General features: G+C 37.5%; 1 protein-coding gene across 6 annotated transcripts in view; it reads right to left on the reverse strand.

Moving 5' to 3' along the window:
* Positions 1-221: 221 nt before the first annotated feature.
* The window catches only part of nphp1 (nephronophthisis 1), a 27,717-nt gene continuing 5,392 nt past the window's right edge, over positions 222-22,546 (reverse strand). Inside the window, exons 7-21 of one of the 6 annotated variants that reach the window (XM_061911292.1) lie at positions 21,806-21,957; positions 21,682-21,730; positions 21,528-21,615; positions 18,760-18,854; positions 18,125-18,270; positions 17,986-18,082; positions 17,745-17,912; positions 17,596-17,678; positions 14,901-14,977; positions 14,740-14,839; positions 14,561-14,673; positions 14,410-14,483; positions 11,750-11,794; positions 11,376-11,644; positions 222-524 (exon numbers count right to left, since the gene is read on the reverse strand). In XM_061911292.1, the coding sequence (XP_061767276.1) occupies positions 500-524; positions 11,376-11,644; positions 11,750-11,794; positions 14,410-14,483; positions 14,561-14,673; positions 14,740-14,839; positions 14,901-14,977; positions 17,596-17,678; positions 17,745-17,912; positions 17,986-18,082; positions 18,125-18,270; positions 18,760-18,854; positions 21,528-21,615; positions 21,682-21,730; positions 21,806-21,957 (1,581 nt within the window). In that variant the 3' untranslated portion in view covers positions 222-499. Of the gene's footprint in view, positions 525-11,319; positions 11,645-11,749; positions 11,795-14,409; positions 14,484-14,560; positions 14,674-14,739; positions 14,840-14,900; positions 14,978-17,595; positions 17,679-17,744; positions 17,913-17,985; positions 18,083-18,124; positions 18,271-18,759; positions 18,855-21,527; positions 21,616-21,681; positions 21,731-21,805; positions 21,958-22,546 lie in introns of those variants that run through there. The other 5 variants (XM_061911294.1, XM_061911295.1, XM_061911296.1 and 2 more) reach the window with 5 other exon arrangements.

The following is a 22,546-nucleotide window of genomic DNA, read 5'->3' on the forward strand; positions in this document are numbered from 1 at the left end:
GATTGTGATAATTGGCAGTATAATGTATTACAAAAAAATTATACACGGATATTTAGAAAGTAATACTATTAGATGAATGATAATTTACCATATATATATATATATATATATATATATATAAAATACTATTAAATTATATATTATTAAATACAAATAATACATTATATTTCCATATTTAGAATTGTGATACTAAAAATCTAATTTAAAGATAATAACATATCAATATTTTATTACACACAGAATATATTTTATCAAACATTAAAATAAGTGGACAAAAATGTTGTTACATGCGGTCGACTCTTCTGTGAAGACTTATGATAACATTTCAAAGTCCGTGGGAGTTTTTTGTCCACTTACGAGGTCCGACGCCACAGTTGGGGTCTTGGCAGAATGTAATTACCATGCATGGTTATGATAGCGTGAAGAAAAGAGCTCATGTTGCAGTAGTTTCATCCTCCTGCAGCCTCGGAGAACATGAATTTACTTTGGAGCACTTTTGTCAAGGCTGCTCCAACACGGGCCAACTGTGAAGCACAAACATTCAATAGAGTTTTGTTAGCAAAAGGATTCCCATTCACATCGCATTCACTCACTTAGTGGGAGAGTTAGTCAGACTCCTTGTTGTGTTGGTTTCCAAACACAGCCGAGTGGTTTCCATGGCGACGGATTAAAACGGCCGCACAGTAAACAAAAGCCATTGTCGTACGCAGAGACGGAGACTCTGTCACAAGGTCGTCGTCATGTTTGGTGTTACTTATTTTTTTTTTTTGGACGCAATCTTTCAAGTTTGGTAAAAAAGTTGTTTTTTTTTTTTTGAAAAATTGGAAATATCCAAAGAATGAATGAAAGACAGCCTAAAAGGAATAATGTTGGACAGTGGAGCTTGTTTATGTTGACGACAATAAGTTGTTGATGTTAAAAGTTCTCTCCATCAGTGATTGACACCATAAGTTGTCGAAATAAAAAAAGTTGACGACATAAGCGGTTATTGGCATGAGTGGTTGTCAAAAATAAGAAGTTGTTGCCATTAGCGATTGACACCATTGTAGGTTGACGCAATAAGCAGTTGTCAGCAAATCCAGTTGATGCCCTAAATGGTTGTCGACATAAGCGGATGTCGGTACAACTGGTTGACGCCATAATTTGTCGCAATCCTCGTTACAAGCAGTTGTCAGCAAAAGTGTTTTTTTCTGCAAATGCAGTTGATGACACAACTGGTTGAACACATAAGGAGTTGTTGACATAAGTTGTTGGCACCTTAAGCGGTCGTTGAAATATACAGTTGTCAAAATATATATGTATGTGTGTATACCGTATTTCCTTGAATTTTCGCCGGGCATGTAATATGCGCCTGTCTTGAACTACTGCCGGGTCAAACTCACTCCCCAAATTTATTAGCGCAAGTTTACTTTTATGGCGGAGGAATTTTATTTTGCTTTTACTATGTGTAAACCAGGGGTCTTGTTCCACAGCCATACAGATCACACTGATGGTTGTGATATAAAACAACTTTAACACTCTTACTGATATGCGCCACACTCTGCGAACCCACAACAAACAAGAATAACAAACACATTTCGGGAGAACATCGGCTCTGTAACACATTATCAACGCAACATAAGAATTACCCAGAATGCCATGCACCCATGCCTCTTGGCTATATTATACACCCCGCTAGCACGAAGCCCTGTCCCCCCCCCCCGTGCGCCGGTTGAGTTGGGCAGGTTTGGGGGGGGCGTGTGCATAATAGAAATAGAGGAAGACAGAGAGTGAGATGGCGAGATGAAATAGACAAATATTGGGGAACAGTGCAGTGGCAGGGAGCAGCTAGAGATCGTTCACTATGGCAGAAACATGCTGAGGCTTTCGTCCAGAAGTGGACTGACAGCGGTTTATGATGATGATGATGATATCACAACCTTCAGTGTAAACGGTATGGCTGTTGACCAAGTATGCATTGCAATCTCGTATGAAAAGCAGCAAAATGCATGTGTCCAGCCGGCACACATCCAGATAGCATGGCGTAAAGGTGGGTGCGATGACACGTTGCAGAGCAGTGGTCCCCAACCACCGAGCCAATGTTTATTTTTTAAAAAAATTGTTATCACACTCAATTTTTTACTGCATGCCATTGGTAAGAGCAGGGGTGAGAAGAAGTTTTAAAACTATTAGCGCCTGCTTACTTTTACCGCATGCCTTTAATAAGTGCAGAAGTGAGAAGAGGTTTTAAATTCATTTGCGCCCCGGCAGCTATTCAATGAAATACGGTATATGTATATATATATATATATATATATATATATATATATATATTATTGCCAAAAGTATTTGGCTACCTACCTTTACTCACATATGAACTTTAAGTGCTATTCCATGGAATGGTCCAAAATGTTTTGGTATCCTGGAGCATTCAAAGTTCCTTTCACTGGAACTAAGGGGCCAAGCCCAACTCCTGAAAAACCAACCCCACCCCATAATTCCTTCTTCACCGAATTTCACACTCGGCACAAAGCAGTCCACAATGTAGCGTTCTCCTGGCAACCTCCAAACCCAGACTGGTCCATCAGATTTCCAGATGGAAAAGTGTGGTTCATCACTCCAGAAAAGGCGTCTCCACTGCTCTAGAGTCCAGTGGCGACGTGCTTTACACCACTGCATCCCACGCTTTGCATTGGACTTGGTGATGTATGGCTTAGATGCAGCTGGTCAGCCATGGAAACCGATTCCATGAAGCTCTCTGCGTACTGTACGTGGGCTAATTGGAAGGTCACGTGAAGTTTGTAGCAACTAGCTGTGCTGAAAGTCTTTGCACTATGCGCTTCAGCATCCGCTGACCCCTCTGTCAGTTTACGTGGCCTACCACTAGGTGGCTGAGTTGCTGTTGTTCCCAAACTCTTCACTCTTCTTATGATAAAAGTTGACTTTGGAATATGTAGGAGCGAGGAAATTTCATGACGGGATTTGTTGCACAGGTGGCATCCTACGACAGTTCCACGCTGGAAATCACTGAGAGCGGCCCATTCTTTCACTAATGTTTGTAGAAACAGTCTCCATGCCTAAGTGCTTGATTTTATACACCTGTGGCCGGGACAAAGGATTAGGACACCTGATTCTTATCATTTGGAAGGGTGGCCAAATACTTTTGGCAATATAGTGTATATGTATGCATGTGTAAATCTGTAAGTGTGTATGTATATATATATATATATATATATACACACTTACATCCATCCATCCATTTTCTACCGCTTATTCCCTTTCGGGGCCGCGGGGGGCGCTGGCGCCTATCTCAGGTACAATGGGGCGGAAGGCGGGGTACACCCTGGACAAGTCGCCACCTCATCGCAAGGCCAACACAGATAGACAGACAACATTCACACTCACATTCACACACTAGGGCCAATTTAGTGTTGCCAATCAACCTATCCCCAGGTGCATGTCTTTGGAAGTGGGAGGAAGCCGGAGTACCCGGAGGGAACCCACGCTTTCACGGGGAGAACATGCAAACTCCACACAGAAAGATCCCGAGCCTGGATTTGAACCCAGGACTGCAGGAAATTCGTATTGTGAGGCAGACGCACTAACCCCTCTGCCACCGTGAAGCCTCACTTACATATATATAAAATATATATATATATGTATATATATATATATATATATATATATATATATATATATATATGGTCTGTATATACACTACATTGCCAAAAGTATTTTGCCAGCTATCCAAATGATGAGAATCAGCTCAATTTCTGTTTCAGCTGACCACAGAACTTTCCTCCAGAAGGTCTTATCTTTGTCCATGTGATCATCAGCAAAATTTACACGAGCCTTAAGGTGTCGCTTCTGGGGCAAGGGCTTCCTTCTTGCATGGTAGCCTCTCAGTCCATGGCGATGCAAAACACGCTTGACTGTGGACACCGACATCTGTGTTCCAGCAGCTTCCAATTCATTGCAGACCTGCTTTTTGGTGGTTCTCGGTTGACTCTTGATCTTCCTGACATATTTTCTCTCAGCAGCAGGTGATAGCTTGCGATTTCTTCCTGATTGTGGCAGTGACAAAACTGTGCCATGCACTTTAGACATAAATTATTGGAAACTCAAGACAGCCATGACATTACGTTCTTTACAAGTGTATGTAAACGAATGACCACGACTCTATGTATACATATAAATATATTAAAAAAATGTTTATTAATGTTCGTTCTAAATCTGTGTTGTTTTTTTATGTTCAGCCCAATCCTCCCAAAGTGTTCCTGTCAGCGGAGAGGGTCTCGTCTGACCAACAAAATCTCCTTCTTCCGTCTCGGTGTGTCCCCTGTAACGACCCACAATGACGTCACCTGTGTTGTATGTAAGGCACAATTGGGATGGACAAAAGTATTGGGACAAAAAGAGCATGTTTTCTTTTCTGTTGTCTCTGCTATGTCTGGACGCCTCAAGTCACCTGTGACGCTAACCAACGTGTGCGTGTGTGTGTATATGTGTGGTGTGTGTGTTTGTGTATATGTGTTGTGTGTGTGTGTCCATCATGGTCGCCAGGAAACCTGCATCGCCACAGCAATGGCCGCTGGAATGTGGAATTACTGGATGGGCCAATATTATTATTTGGCAGCAAACACCTGCACTCAGCGCTCAAACCTACCTACGTGTGTGTGTGTGTGTGTGTGTGTGTGTGTGTGTGTGTGTGTGTGTGTGCGTGCGTGCGTGCGTGCGTGCGTGCGTGCGTGCGTGCGTGCGTGCGTGCGTGCGTGCGTGCGTGCGTGCGTGCGTGCGTGCGTGCGTGCGTGCGTGCGTGAATACACACTTGAACGTGCACACCCTTTGTACGAGAGGGGAACAAGTTGAGTGTCAGCATTGTGACAAGTACGCAGAAAGCGAGAGGGTAAACGCTCACATATATTCAAAATATACATGAATTTGTATTCAAATTAATTCAAACGATAACGGCAAAGGGTTTTGCAAATAAAGAATTATTATTTCAACATAGTAAATAAATATAATAAAAAAATATAATAATTACAAATGTGCACAATTTTGTATGGAACTTTATATAAACATACATTTTTCTAATTATATATAAAAATGTGTGTGTGTATATACATATATATATACACATATATATACATATATATATACATATATGTATATATATATATTCATAATTTTCATATATAACTTCCATCTATCCATATATATGTATATATATAGACATATATATATTTATATATTATACATATATATATATACTGTAAGTTCCATATGAAAATTATGAATATGTACATATATATATATACATTTAATTACAAATGTATACAACAACATAAATATAGTATAAATAAACTGTAAATATGTATCTATATATATATGTATACATACATACAGTGTATCTATTAATTGTACAGTATATACGTATACATTGTACAATATAGTTCAGTCTATAATAGTCTATGAATAATATATTATAAAATAAAATTAAAAAAAAAATATATATATATATATATACATAAATAAACATATGTATAAATTATTGTATGTGTGTTTGTGCGCGTATGTTGAAATGCAATTACATCCATCCATCCTTTTTCTACCACTTGTCCCGTTCAGGGTCGCGAGGGTGCTGGAGCCTATCTCAACTAAATTTTCCATAATCTAAAAAAAACATTTTACTATAAAAAAAGGTAAACATGTTAATGATATAGCATGATCTTTTGTCTGAACCAAATGAATAAATGTGTATAAAAACGTGAACAAATTGCACCTTCAGTTGGTATAGGGTTAAATACACGATTTCCATGATTGCAATAACGACATGTCACTCCACGAAAATGTATCTTTGGGTATTAAAAAAAACAATAAAATACGTGTATGTAGATGTGTATATGTAAATGTGTATATATGTATGTGTCTATATAGATGTGTGTATATATATATGTATGTATGTACATATGTATACATATTTATGCGCATATATGTATATATAAATGTATGTATGTGTACAAATATGTGTAAATACATATGTATAAAACATGTGTTTTTGTTTTTTTAATTAATACAGTTCTGTACTGACAGCAACTGCTCTACTAGAACAAGACCTGCTGACTGTCTTACTGTGCCTGTGCATCGCCTCGCTTCTTTTATACCGGACTATAAAAAGACTGCCTGGCAGACTAATAATGCAGAAAAGCTCCTTAAAAAGCTGCTAACAAAACGACACACCTGAACAGGGGATGTTGACCTTATAGGTGGAGGCCATAAGATGTGGCCCAGTGACAATGACAGCCTTGGGGAAACTTTAACAGAAAAGCAAACATTTAAGTCACCAAACAGGGCAAGAAAACATGTCACTCAAATATACGAACGTGGCTTCCTCCAAAAAGTGTGTGAATGCTGAGCTAATGCTAACAACACACCAAAGAAATAATGAATAGGAATATAAGAAATTATACAAATATACCCTGCGATGAGGTGGCGATTTGTCCAGGGTGTACGCCACCTTCCGCCCGATTGTAGCTGAGATAGGCACCAGCACCCCCCGCGACCCCAAAGGGAATAAGCGGTAGAAAATGGATGGATGGATGACAATATGCCCCCTAGTGGCTGTGAGAAGTATAGCATTCCTCCTTTGTTGTCATGTACATGATCTCACCTTTGATCTTTGTGCTGTGAAAATATCCATCCATCCAATTTTCTACCGCTTGTCCCTTTTGGGGTCGCGGGGGGTGGTGCTGGAGCCTATGCATTTGTGTGGCAGGCATTTCATCATTACTAAGGGCCAGATACTTTGTAAATATTGATTGAAAATTGCAGGATTCAGAGATTTATTATTTGAAATATAATATATATAATGTTGCAATATTATGACTTATTGCTTCACTGCAATATTAAAGCCATATTTTATTATAAAATACTGTGTGTTTATGTAATTTCCTTTCAGTTGTTTAGAGACAGCAGGTCTAAATATAATAAACAAAAAATATATACTAAATATTACATAATTGATAATAATACATTTGATAAATCACTTTTTACTTTTTTAATATTTTTTAAAGAATTTGGGTTAAATAAAATGTTATATAATTAATAATGATTAAAACAGATTACAATAGGAGCATGATATTAGGAAAGGACAACTAGCAAGTTTTATTTAGAAAATATAGTATATAAATAATAATTTTAAATATTGTGAATCACTTGTGTTATTTTATTTTACTATCTTTAAAAGATAATTGGTTCTAAATCACTTTTTATGCTTTTTTTTTTGACAAAATATGGACGGAATTTGAATAGTAAAGTGAAGTGTCATTGCCCAACTTCATCCGCCAGATGGCAGCATAGAGCCTGAATGCTGCTTACATGCTTAGTAGCTGTTCTGACTTTTGTTCCAACTGAGACAGCGACTTGTCCAGGGTGTACTCTGCCTTCCGCCCGAATACAGCTGATAGGCTCCAGCGGCCCCCCCTCGCAACCCCAAAAGGGACAAGCGGTAGAAAATGGATGGATAGATGGATGTTGACAGTGCCATACTATAAAGGCAAGAAAAACAAGGGAGTTCTAAACAAATTAAAGCAGAAAAAAAGACTCTGAAATGTATTTTGGTGTGTCGGTTTTGAACACTTCCACTGTACTCGTTTGTAGTACCTGCTATTGTATCGTTTTATCAAATATTTCTCATCTTTTCCAAACAAAAGGTCCACAAGGGGTCGGTGAATTTTTTTTATTTTGAATATATATTTTAAATGTAAACCCCGCCCCGCAATTTTTCCACAAATTTAATTGTCGTTAAATCCACATCAACAATGAGCCAACACACTGTCATGTACTTATATTATTGCATATCATTATGTTAGCGATTAGCGTGCTAGTTGGTAGCTAGCCGTTTGAATAGAAGAATAGAATAGACTATTGTCATTATATTTGCATATAATGAGATTAAAGACTCCAACTTAAGGTGCGGTTGTGGGAACAAATATGGGGTGAAATAAATAACGCAAGAGGTAATAAAGGAAAAACTAACAATTGAACAAGAGGTAATAAAGGAAAAACTAACAATTGAACAAGAGGTAATAAAGGAAAAACTAACAATTGAAATAAACAGACTACTATCCAATAAAAATAACAGGCAATCCTGTTTGCTCTCTAATTGCCAGCTAGCGATTAGCATGTTGGTTGGCGTTTCGAGATTAGCGCACGAGTAGCCAACTAACAATTCAGCCAACGATTAACACCCCAGTTGCTAGCAAGTTCTCAACACACTGTTGTGTAGTTACAGTATATTATTATATTCATGTTAGCATTTAAGATATCTACAGCGATTAGTTGCTAGCTAGTGATTAGTGCGTCGGTTTTCACCTAGTGATCAGCGCTCTATTTGCCCACTAACAATGAGCACTTTAGTTGTCAGCCAGCGATAAACACCCGTGATTTTCGCGGCATTTGCTAGTTAGCGTTTAGCACTGTAGCTCGCTAGTAATTAGCACTGTAGTTGTCATCTAACAATTTGCGTTGTGGTTGCCAGCCAGCGAATAACTCGTCAGTTGTCACCTAGCGATTGGCGCCTTAAGTTGTCAGCTAGCGATTAGTGCGGTAGTTGTCAAATTCATTGTAGCATACGTTAGCATTTAAGATAGCATTGATTAGTTGCTAGCTTATGATTAGTGCGTCAGTTTTCAGATAGCGATTAGCGCTTTAGTTGTCAGCTAACTAATAATGCCTGAGTGTTTATCGTGCCAATTTCTAGTTAGTGTTTAGCACTCGAGTTGCTAACTAGTAATTAGCGCTCTAGTTGTCATCTAACCATTAGTGCTGTGGTTGTCAGCCAGCAATTAACTTATTAGTTGTCAGCTAGCAATTTGCTCAGTAGTTGCCAGCCATTGTATTGTACTCAGTGGCCTAGTGGTTAGGGTGTCCGCCCTGAGATCGGTAGGTTGTGAGTTCAAACCCCAGCCGAGTCATACCTAAGACTATAAAAATAGGACCCATTACCTTGGCACTCAGCATCAAGGGTTGGAATTGGGGGTTAAATCACCCAAAAAAAAAAAAAACGGCGCGGCTACCGCTGTACTCACTGCTCCCCTCATCTCCCAGGGGGTGAACAAGGGTGATGGGTCAAATGCAGAGAATAATCTCGCCACACCTAGTGTGTGTGTGTGTGACAATCATTGGTACTTTAACTTTTAACTTAAAGAGGTAGTCACCTGAAATGGTTTTCACTTTACAGGTGTGCTTGAAGCTCATCGAGAGAATGCCAAGAGTGTGCAAAGCTGTAATCAGAGCAAAAGGTGGCTATTTCCGACCCCCGAAAGGGACAAGCGGTAAAAAAAGGATGGATGGATAGAATATATAAAACATGTTTTTAGTTATTTCACCTTTTTTTGTTAAGCACTTAAGTCCACATGTGTTCATTCATAGTTCAAACAGGAAAATCATTGTACCCAAGCAGTGGCTTTACGCAGTCGCCGTTAGTGTAAAGCGATCCTTCATCGGCTTGTGTTCCGGAAGTGCGCTCTCCTTCGCTGTAATAAACGGGCATGTAAACTGTCCGCCCGCAGAAATCTGCGTTGGTTTTTTTAAACATTTTTTTTTGTGGCAAAATATAACTTACGCATTTGTTTTGTCCAACCTTGTGTGTTTATTGGAGGACATTGAGATGTTAACTGGCTGTCCATCTTTGCACGCTGCAGGACTGATTATATCGGATATTTTATATCAGGGGTGTCCAAACTATTTCCAGCGAGGGCCAGGCACAGGAAAATTGAAGGAGCCACGCTGATAATTTTTTTTCCATGAAAGACACAAAAGCAGTACAATGTTATTCTATCAATATAAGCTGAACTGTCATTGATAACAAAAGAATGTTGTGTCATATCAGATATTTAATTTATGTACATTTAATGGTAAAAAATAAATAAATAAAAAGCGGCAGGTAAGTCACCAGAATTTTAATGGTGTCTTCACAGATGTGTAAGTTACCCATGCCTTGGGCACTAATACACCCCCATACCATGCTGGCTCTTCAACTTTGCGCCTATAACAATCCGGATGGTTCTTTTCCTCTTTGGTTCGGCGGACACGACGTCCACAGTTTCCAAAAACTATTTGAAATGTGGACTCGTCAGACCACAGAACACTTTTCCACTTTGCATCAGTCCATCGGGCCCAGCAAAGACGGCAGCGTTTCTGGGTGTTGTTGATAAATGGCTTTGGCTTAAGCATTGTAGAGTTTTAACTTGCACTTACTGATGTAGCGATGAACTGTAGTTACTGGCAGTGATTTTCTGAAGTGTGCCTGAGTTCCTGTGGTGATATCCTTTACACGCTGATGTCGCTTGTTGATGCAGGGATCGAAGGTCACGGGCTGAGCCGCTTACGTGCAGTGATTTCTCCTGATTCTCGGAACCTTTTGATGATATTACGGACCGTAGATGGTGAAATCCCTAAATTCCTTGCAATAGCTGGTTGAGAAATGTTGTTCTTAAACTGTTGGACAATTTGCTCACCCATTTGTCCACAAAGTAGTGACCCTCGCCCCATCCTTGTTTGTGAATGACTGAGCATTTCATGGAAGCTGCTTTTATTCCCAATCATGGCACCCACCTGTTCCCAATTAGCCTGTTCCAAATAAGTGTTTGATGAGCGTTCCTCAACTGTCTCAGTCTTTTTTGCCACTTGTGCCAGCTTTTTTGAAATATGTTGCAGGCATCAAATTCCAAATGAGCTAATATTTGCAAAAAATTAAATTTAATAGTTATTGTCTTGTCTTTACAGTTTATTCAATTGAATATAGGTTGAAAAGGATGTGCAAATCAGTATATGTATATTTTTTTACGATTTACACAACGTGCCAACTTGACTGGTTTTGGGTTTTGTACATAGAAGCTGTAAAAGTAAACATAGTTGTAGCTTGGCAGCTCGCAGACTTAAAACATTTTTTTTAATCTATGGTAAGTATATTTTATATATGTTTGGCCTAAATTAAGGGTCAAATGTATTCTTTTTTATGTCTTGTATGTATTACAGTGAATGGTATGTTGTAGTGATCAATAAAGAATCTGAAGTTGACCAGCTTTTGGCAGAATAACTTTGTGATGCACTTCATCTTCAATCCATAACACATCTCAACATTTGGTCTGAGCAATGTGGAATGACAACTCACTGTACCTGGCAGGTTTAAAATAAAAATATTACGGAATCGTAATTTTACATTGTTTATGTACATTGTTTAGCTAGCAATTAGCGCACGAATAATGTGTTATTTGACCACCTTAGTATTGCACAACAACAAGGTACCTTTAGGCCCCACAGTGATCACAATGTCAGGATATTACTAGCTTAATATTTTAATAAAAAACACAAAAATAATTCTGGTTTTCTACCGTGTGGCTTGCAGGAGGTCGAAGGTCATCTCTGAGACATCAAAAGCCAGCTGCTCCTGCGCCGCCGAGTCGGCAAAAGCCCCCTGGTTCCCCGACTGGCCGCTGGCTTGCTTGATAGCTTCCAGCGTGGATAAGATGAAGCGGGATCGCTGCTCCTCCGAGGCTGGATCGGCCCAGCGGTGGGTCGGCAGAGAGGGCGAGTGGAGGATGAAGTACGCCGACGCCATGTAGACTTTGAAGAACCCCTGCTTCACAGCGGCCACATCTCGCTGCGACGTGAAGAGACAACTCAGGTAGGAACATTGTGTGGCTTGTGCTGAGAGACAGTAATGCTACATTCTGCAATAATAATCATAACACAAATGCAGTCTGACCTTCTGTGCCCGACTCATTTTGCTTTCAGTATCCATCCAAGCAATCTGAAAGGAAACATTTTTTGGGATGTATTAATACTTGTTTTTAATTCATCTTAGCACTTTGAAATAGTTGCCAATGTTCATGCCAAAGTGAAAAATAACATAAGGGTGATAGATTTATTAGTATTTTATTTTTATTATAACACTATATATTTAAAAAAAAAGTTTACGTGTTTGATGCCAGTTTTACTCTTTGCGATGTTTTGGTAGTTTAAAGGCCTACTGAAATGAGATTTTCTTATTTAAACGGGGATAGCAGGTCCATTCTATGTGTCATACTTGATCATTTCTCAATATTGCCATATTTTTGCTGAAAGGATTTAGTAGAGAACATCGACGATAAAGTTTGCAACTTTTGGTCGCTAATAGAAAAGCCCTGCCTTTACCGAAGTATGTGCACGTGACGTCCCGAGTTGCAGGGTTCCACACATATTCACATTGATTTTAATGGGCCACCAGCAGTAAGAGCTATTTGGACCGAGAAAACGACAATTTCCCCATTAATTTGAGCGAGGATGAAATATTTGTGTTTGAGGATTGTTTTTAGACACATTTACTAGGACAATTCTGGGAAATCCCTTATCTTTCTATTGTGTTGCTAGTGTTTTAGTGAGTTAAATAGTACCTGATAGTCGGAGGGGTGTGTCCACGGGTGTCTTGAGGCCATGTCTGAGGGAAGTCAACGGCAGGTGTATGGACAGCGCAAGCTCAGCCGATCTCCGATAAGAGGCGACTTTTTAGCACAATTTTCTCACCGAAAACTGCTGGTTGACATTTGGTCGGGATCCATGTTCGCTTGACTGCTCTGATCCATAGTAAATTTTCACCTCCGGGAATTTCAAACAAGGAATCACCGTGTGTTTGTGTGGCTAAAGGTAAAAGCTTCCCAACTCCATCTTTCTACTTTGACTTCTCCATTATTAATTGAACAAATTGCAAAAGATTCAGCAACACAGATGTTCAAAATACTGTGTAATTATGCGGTTAAAGCATGCGACTTTTAGCCGAGAGTGGTGCAGCGCTAATATTTCCTTACAGTCCGTGACGTCACGCGCATGTGTCATCATTCCGCGACGTTTTCAACAATAAACTCCGCGGGAAACTTTAAATTGCAATTTGGTAAACTAAACCTGCCGTACTGGCATGTGTTGCAATGTTAATATTTCATCATTGATATATAAACTATCAGACTGCATGGTTGGTAGTAGTGGGTTTCAGTAGGCCTTTAAAAAGTTATTTCAAGTGAAAAGTAATTTTTTTTTAGATTTGTTCAAAACAAAATAGGTAAACAATACCGGTTTTTAATAGGTATTGTTACGATCTTCAAATATATTAAAACACAATATTAAATATTAATAACAAAAAAATTTATAATTTTAACACATTTAAAACGTGATATAAAAATGTACTCTTGGCCAGGGCACTCTTCCAGGTGAGTTTTTTTACCTTGTTGAATAAAGGAAAGTGAGTATTAAATATTTAATCTTCTAACATTTTACACATATTAAATATATTAACAAAATGTAAAGTATATTTTTCATTATTGACTTTTTGTTCTGATCTTGATAGTGTAAAAAAATATACAACAAGATATATTAAATATTAAAATGATCTTGATAGTGTAAAAAATATACAAGATATATTAAATATTAAAATGTACATTTTAAGTTTTATGAAAGTAATTATATTCAAAATATGGTATTGAATATTAAAAATTATATTCAACATTTTTGATGTATTTAAATATATTTGAAATTTATTGAATGTTTTATTATTTAACTATCATTATGATCTTGATAATGTAAAAATGTGTATTTTAAAATCCGATTATTAAAATGTATATTTAATTATGTAATGTTTTGTAAATGTATTAAGTATGATATTAATTGTTAAAAACTGTATCCAACATTTTTATTGTATTTAAATATATTTTAAATTAAATCATTATGATACTGTAAATCTATATAAATCTTATTTAAATGTTTATATTATTATTTAACCTTTTTAATGTATTTAAATATATTGTATATATTTTTTATTATTTAATTATTATGCTCTTGATAAAGTGTAAAACATAATGTAATATTATATTATGTACTAAATCATCGTTTATCATATTTATTTCACATTTTTGTATCTTATTTAAATATATTTAGAAATATTATTTGTTATTATCAGTACAATCTTGATAGTGTAAAAATATGTATACATGTATTAAAATGTGTAATTATTTATCTTGTTCATATAATGTCTGAAAAAAATGGATGTAATGTTTTTAAAAAAATGTGTATTTAAAAAAATTCAAGAATTTCAATGTTTTGTAGTGTTTTTTACAACATACAGTAGAGACCTTTGACAAACATAACTTCACTTTCTGTACATCCTTTATGTTTTATGGCATTTTTCATTGCAGGATTGATTATGACTGGCTCTTAGCAAACAAATGTATGTATATGATACATGTCCATCCATTTTCTGCCGCTTATTCCCTTTTGGGGTCGCGGGGGGCGCTGGCGCCTCTCTCAGCTACAACATATAGTAAAAAAAAATCCTAAATTGCTGCTGCGTTGGGAGACTAAACACAAAGACGCTGTTTAAACCAAAGAGAGTGCACTGACCCTGACAGCATCCAGCAGGTCAGGTTGGTCCACAAGCGTGGAGAAAGTGGACAGCACAGGACTGCAGATTAAATCTAAAGATGAAGAGCAGTGCAATGTTTATAGTGTGACTCTTACAAAAAAAAAAAAAAGAACATCCTGCGAGCGTTACCTGCGTTCTGCATGGTGGGCCGGTCCACCAGCAGGGCGTCGGCTAGCAGCTGCCTTTGCATCACCAACAGTTGAACGCAGCTCAGACAGTACAGCAGCGTGTCTGGGAGAAGACTGTGAGGAGAAACACTCATTGTTTTCATTTTTTAAACTAGCAGTCACTCCACAAATCTCTCTCACTTGAGTTTCCTTTTGATGTGGCTGCTTGGCGACTTGAACTTGACGATGAGTATGGGCTGGCGTCTGGCCTGCAGTATCTGCTGGAAAACACTTGATGGCGCTAAAAGAGAAGGCAAGGATGATACTAGATGGAGACACAAATATTTCGGCTGACTACTTACATCCTTTAGCCAGCGAGCCTTCCACCCTCACATCCTTCTCATAGGGAGTACCACCGTTCACCAGAAGCTCATACGTCCTGCACGCACACACACGCACAAATACATTAGGTGTGGAGAAAAAAAATTACAGTATCAGACAAAATTCAGATTTTGAAAAGGATTTGCAAATCATTGTACTCCGTTTATATTTACATGTAACGCAATTTCCCAACTAATATGAAAACGGGGTTTGTATGTGTATAATATATATATATATATATATATATATATATATATATATATATATATATATATACATACATCTCTCAGACACATATACATACATATTAGAGTTGTATGGAATACTGGTACAAATTAATTAAAAATGGTACTTTTTTGTTAAAGGACTTTACGGCGCACCGCCATGACATTGCTGGAAAGAAACACACACGTAGTGGAGTCCTTAGAGGCAGACAAGGCTCGGGGACATAGGAGGCAGAAGGGACACATTGTGGCTTAAGAACAAATGATAATGTTAAAGCTATAAACACTGAAGCGCCGCTCTGCAAGCGGTGCTTAGCTCTTAGATCACATATATTTTTATATATATGTATGTATAAACATTAAGGGGAGTCCAAAAATAGATTTTAAAATTAATCGCAAATGAATTGATTTAAAATATCTATATATATTTTTGTTGTTTTGTTTAATCTGTCGTGTCCAGCCACTGAGGCAAATCATATTGTTGATGTAGATGATCATATCTGCTGTTCAGATTAACTTTAGAAAAGAGAAGTGTTGGATACTTACTCTTGTTGCCTTATTTGTATTTGACTTTATCAAATGTTTAGGTAAAATTATATTAAACAATACCAAGTTTCTTTTAGGTAAAATAGAAATTTATTGAGGCTATTATCTATTTTATGGAGGAATGTAGCAGTGGGCCCCTTTCAGCAACCGTTCTTAAGAACAAATGTTGTTCTTAAGCCCACTTACTAAGTTTTTAAGGAGATTTTTGTTTTTACCAATGTTTTCTTAGCTGGGATTTGTTCAAGGTAAGAACACAATCTACGAGCGCTCCAGAGCACTCTTAGGGTGGCCTATTTGTCCTTAAGTGTGACAAGTTCCCTTACTTCTAATGTCTAATGTTACATTAATATCATAGATCAGTGGTTCTCAAATGGGGGTACGCGTACCCCTGGAGGTACTTGAAGGTATGACAAGGGATACGTGAGATTTTTTACAAATATTTTAAAAATAGCAACAATTCAAAAATCCTTTATAAATATATTTATTGAATAATACATCAACAAATCATGAATGTAAGTTCAAAAACTGTGAAAAAAAATACAACAATGCAATATTCAGTGTTGACAGCTAGATTTTTTGTGGCCATGTGCCATAAATATTGATGTTAAAGTTTTCTTTTTTTGTGAAGAAATGTTTAGAAAGAAGCCACTTTAAGTTGATGATTACTTCTATGTGTAGAAATCTTTATTTATAATTGAATCACTTGTTTATTTTTCAACAAGTTTTTAGTTACTTTTATATATTTTTTTCCATATAGTTCAAGAAAGACCACTACAAATTAGTAATATTTTGCACTGTTATACAATTTAATAAATCAGAAACTTATGACATAGTGCTGTATTTTACTTCTTTATCTCTTTTTTTCAACCAAAAATGCTTTGCTCTGATTAGGGGGTACTTGAATTAAAAAAAATTTAACAGGGGGTACATCATTGAAAAAAGGTTGAGAACCACTGTCATAGATAGCTAGATACATAGATAGAGAGAGAGAGATAGATATAAACACATAGATAGATAGATAGATAGATAGATAGATAGATAGATAGATAGATAGATAGAGATAAGACAGACAGACATGTAGCAAAATGACCAATATATATATATATAGACATTTCAAAATACCATGAGATTGCAGGCACACACACAATGACAATGCTTTTGATGCTACTGCAAGATGCCGCAGATCGTGCCCTGGGGAGGGAGCGCATATTTCACGACCATTTATACCTACTTGCCCGAAGTGATGAATATTTATTTGAACGCTTTAGGCTGTCCCCTCTTTCTTAAACTTACGTTTTGACCTTATGTATTTCCCCCGTAGAATACGAATTTGTCTTCTGTAATCTGTTTGTTTTCTCCGTGTGTTTGACGTTCGGCTTTTTCCGACTGAATTTTGCCCTTATATGGGGAATTAAGGGAGTTTACCTATGCAAATTACAAAATGAAGGGCGTTTACATTTGCATATTGGGGAAATAAGGGCGTGTTTATATACAAATCATGATAGACACGCACGTGCTAACCATTTGGCATTCAGCAACTTAAGAACAGCAGGTGGGAACAATTTGGGCGTTTAAGAACACGTCATGAATTTGAATGGCCCCCTTTTAGTAAATCACTTAGGAAGAAATATAAGAGGAAGATATAGGAACTTATTGCTGAATGGGGCCCAGTGTTATTAAAAAAAATGTATTGATTTTGAATGCAAAATAGTTTTGAATCGAGAATTGATTCTGAATCGAATCGTTATCCTCAAAAATCAAAAATGTTTCTTATGGGAATTCTGCTCCATTATAAAAACTTTGATTTACGACCCATGTGCAAGAACCAATTAGGTTGGTAAATGGAGGTTACACTGTAGATTTTGGGACATATTGCCTGTCCTGGTGTAGAGTGTGTGTACTTTGCCTGTTAGGTATTGGATTTCCAGCAGCGTCTCTCAGTTTGAGGAAAGCCCATCCACAGCTCAGGTCGCCCCGCTCACCCGTAGACTACAAGACAGCAAAGCTCTGCTTAGTCGTGGCTGCTAATTGTCGCCTCTCGCTGTCCGTCCTCACGTTACGTATGAAGGTGACTCCGAGTTCGAAGAGGAGGCCGAGGTCGGAGTTGTCCGAGTTGCAGCGCAGGAAGCAGTCTCCGTCAAGCAGGGTGGGCAGAACGCCTGCCGTCTGGGACAAACACATTGGGGGTTTGCCTCGTATGAATCTATGGAGAAGCCCTGACTTCTGCAACATAAACAAACTTCTACAATCTACGCCACGCGATAGAGCTCGGTGGGGCCCGGCTGTCTCTTCGTACCCGCGGTGAGAAAGTCCAGGTCTTGGGGTGCTTGGGGCTGTAGCTGGCCCGCACTGTGTGGATGTTGCTCAGCACCTGCGGCGCACCAGAAGTCATGCTGCGGTTATGTTAAAGCGCAGGGTAGTTGGAGAAGAAATACCTCAAAATGTAGTCCACCTGGTTTCCGTCATAGGCGCAGAGGCGCATGTGTCTGCTGAGGACCTGGACTCCGACTCCGGGCGTGGGGATCCGCTTGCAACTCCACAGAGTGAAACAAACGCACGTTTTGATGTGTCGCGAGCGGACCTATGCAAACAGGAAGTGACCGACATTCAGCTGAGAGGCAAAAGAAGCATCGGCTATGTATTTTGGGGATTTAAGCATTTTCATGTCCATGACATTTCAATAAGTTGAACTCTTTGAATATTGGGTTTGTAGGTTCACTGTATGCATTTCCAGTAATGACTCTTTTAGCGCTCTTCTGTAAAGGAAAGATTGGATTTGAGTATGTTTACGCCCAGAACCAAATTAACAGCTATGAACAGGCTTTACTTTATCCCACGCATCTTTTGATTTTTCAGTGTGCGCCCGTCAGCGGAAAAAGTTTATATATGTGTTTTGCATGACACATAATAGCAAACTGCTCAGTCAGCATTAATAACACCGATGAGTGTGTTTTAAACAATGGCACAACAAGTGTAACAAACAAGTTTAGTAGCAACTGACATTTAAAAACACATGCAGAGTTACAGTAAAGTTGCTGGCTGGTGGACGTAACTGACGTAGCCGTCTCACCTTGCCGGTGTCGGGGTCCAAGAAGAGATCTTTGAAAGACAGCTGTGATTGGCTGAGCTGAGGCAGCATATGACGACTCCCTCTGTATTTTGCACCTGCAACAACAATCGTCTTAACAACTGCAGCTGCTTGATGTACTGTATGTTGATTTAAAGTGCAGTGCGCGTGTTCTCTTTGCATCCTTTTCTTTTAAACTCAAACAGTGGTGCCTTGTAATCCATTCCAAAAGGTCAGGCCAAAACCGAATCACCAAAAAACCAAAGCATTTATGGTTATGGTGTTAGTTTATTTTGAACATGCCATACAATTACAATAGGATACATTACATATTTACAGTTTGTCATTACAACATATCCGAGAAAGAGTAGGAAGATGCAGAGCTTATTTATTAATCTTACCACTTTTCGTATCATAGTATTTTTTACACATTTTTTTTGTGACACATAAGTGAATAAATAAATAGTTAAAGTTAAAAAGTTTAAGTACCGATGATTGTCACACACACATGAGGTGTGGCGAAATTATTCTCTGCATTCGACCCATCACCTTTGACCACCTCCTAGGAGGTAGGGGAGCAGTGGACAGCAGCGGTGCCACGCCCGGGAACCATTTTTGGTTATTTAACCCCCAATTCCAACCCTTGATGTTGAGTGCCAAGCAGGGAGGTAATCGGTCCCATTTTTTTACAGTCTTTGGTATGACTCGGCCGGGGCTTGAACTCAGAACCTAACGATCTCAGGGCGGACACTCTAACCACTAGGCTACTGATGTTTAAGTACATCAGTAAATAAATAAATGAGTACATAAATAATTATTAAATACATCAATTAACAATAAAGTTCTTATTAACAAATAGTTAAGTAATTTATGGTTTACATTATGAGATGAATAAGATTATCTCATTTTCTAATAAGGTTCACAATGTTTATTCTTCTTCCTTGTACTTTGTAAACACTTTGAGTTTGAGCAGTTTCTTAAACTGGATCATATTAGTTAATTGTTTAATAATCCATTCCATAATCTAATTCCACATATTAATATGTTAAAGGTCTTAAGTGTTGTACGTGCATACAAATGTTTTAAATCACACTTTCTTCTAAGGTTATATTTCTCCTCTTTTAATGAGAAGAATTGTTGTACATTCTTCGGGTAGGAGGTTATAGTTTGCTTGGTACATCATTGTAACTATTTGCAAATGCACCAAATCATTCAATTTCAATATTTTGGTTTCAATAAATATATCCAACGTTAGGTATTATATTAACGGAACTTTTTTGTAAAACAGTCAGTAAATTAACCATACTTTTGTAGTTATTTCCCCATATTTCTGCACTCAGATATGGTAACATTAGCAAGCAGTAGAGAATACGGAGGGTTTTTTTGGGTCAGAAAATAATTTGCTTTATTTATTATTGACATATTTCTTGCCACTTTGTTGTATATTTTTATGAGAGTTTCAGTTACTTTTATCACCTATTATTACACCTTAAAATTGGATTTGTTTTACTCTTTCATTGTCTACTCCGTCCATTTGTGTTTGTGTTTTACTTTCTCTTCTACTGATTCCGAATATCATTTTAGTTTTACTAATGTTTAAGGATAGTCTGTTTTTGTCAAACCACCTCATTAATTTGTTATTTTTCTTGTGTTATTATTTGTATTAGCTTGTGCGTGTTCTCTCCTGAATAAAACACAGTTGTGTTGTCTGCAAATAATACTAAATTGAAGTCCTTTGTAACTTTACAAATGTCGTTTATGTAAAGACTGAAACATTTTGGTCCCAGTATTGATCCGTGGGCTACGCCACGAGATATTTTTAGCGCTAGTCCTGTAAGAAATAATGTAAATCCAATAATTGACACACAAAACACATTTTAAAGTGATACATTATAGAATGCAGAAAACAATTTGAAATAAACAAATGATTAATAAAAATCTATTAATTCAATTAAAATCACTTTAATATTGAAGACCGGGAGAGCCACACATACTAAAGTTGTCAAAAAAAATATTTTTGAATGAATCATGATTCTTATTTGTAACAATTTAATCGTTTGGAAAAAAAATCAAAAATCGTTTTAAAAAATGTATTTTGTTTACCTGTATTTACTTTAGAAAAGGCAAATGTTGGATACTTCTCTTGTTGTCTCATTTGTATATTACTTCACTAAATGTTTGGGTAGAATTGTATTAAACAAAACCAGTTTTCTTTGAAGTAATATAAAATGTATCTGAGCTGTTTTTTCCTTATTATGGAGTAATGTAGTTAATTATACAACTGGCACTGAATGTTATGAAAAAAGTATCAATTGTGAATCGAGAATCGATTCTGAATCTAATCGTTAGTCCCAAGAATCGAATTGAATTGAATCGTGTGGTGCCCAAAGATTCACAGTCCTAACGCAGACACCACTTTTCTACTTTGCAACAAGTTCCCTCTTAAATTCAACAGTGTTTCTCGCCTTCTTTATCAAAGTGCCGGAACTCGCAACATTCTTTGGTCCCTTGTGGCTTATCTTGGACTGGTACTCAATAAAAAGGCAAAGAAAACGAGTCAAGTTGGCCACTCCATGTTTACAGAACAGAACAATACACAGAAAAAACAGACTAGTTTTTTACGCGCAGTGGTTGGCCGTACAATAACCAAGGCACCATATTAAAAATCAAAAATCTAAATCTCCATCAAATGGAATCATACGTAAAGTAGATCATACAAAAACCGAGGTACCACTGTAGAATTTGCCGTTACACCCCTGGTCTCTACTCACCTTCCTCCACCAGCAGCTTACTTAGAGTGGATGATCTGAACCCAGAAGGTATGGCGCCCATGGCAGCGAGCACATCTGTAGCATCAATCTAGCACAACATGCACACAGCATTAAAACATGCAAGATGTATTTTACCGTCGTAAAAATAACGTACCTCAGTCAGGGCTTTTCTGAACATGGACCAGCTGGACCGTGGAACATCGCTGTTAAAGGACAAGACGTTACAAAGGACTTATCGCTATTGAACTACCATTTTATACATGAAACATAACACCAACTTCTCTTCGTCGTCCAGCTCTTCTGAATCAACTCCCTCATTCTCTTCAGGCTCCCCTTCTCCGTCCTCTTCTTCTTCTCCTTCCTCCTCCTCTTCTTCTTCTTCTTCGTCGTCGTCGTGCTCCTTGTTGTCGTCGCTGATACCAGAACCAATCTGTATTCGACACAAACAACGTAAGCCGTAGGGTAGCTAGGTTGTAACCACGAGACCTGGAGCAGTGTTTCTTAACCAAAGGACCGCCAAATAATATTGGTTCCTCAGCTGTGGTCCGTTTGCGCCTTTGTAATAAACTTTTCCACCACTTGTGGCAGTAATGACAAAATTAAAAGTCTGGAGCTAAAGGGAAGTTTCTTAAGCGCAAAAATTCTGACTAAAGGGTTAAAGCTGTATTTTTTATTGTACTTCAATTTTATTGGCAGTTTAGTTAATAAAAGTATATATTTATTATTAATTTACTTAAATTTTATTTATTTTAGCACTGTAATTATATTTTCATCAGTTTTTATGAGTCCATGCTAATGCAGTATATGTGATTATTATTTATTTTGGTAATCAGCCTGACCTAAGCTTTGATAACTGTTGTGATTAGATGCTCAAACAGAAGTCTGGAACTCAAGTCATAGAAAAGTTTCTGAAGTGCAAAAATTAAGACTAACGTGGTGAAGCTGTATTTTTATTTGCACTTTAATTTTATTGGCAGTTCGTTTAAAAACATTCATTATTATTATTAATTTATTAGGTG

The sequence above is a fragment of the Nerophis ophidion genome, linkage group LG09 (genome assembly GCF_033978795.1).
Source record: "Nerophis ophidion isolate RoL-2023_Sa linkage group LG09, RoL_Noph_v1.0, whole genome shotgun sequence".
Lineage (NCBI taxonomy): Eukaryota > Metazoa > Chordata > Actinopteri > Syngnathiformes > Syngnathidae > Nerophis > Nerophis ophidion.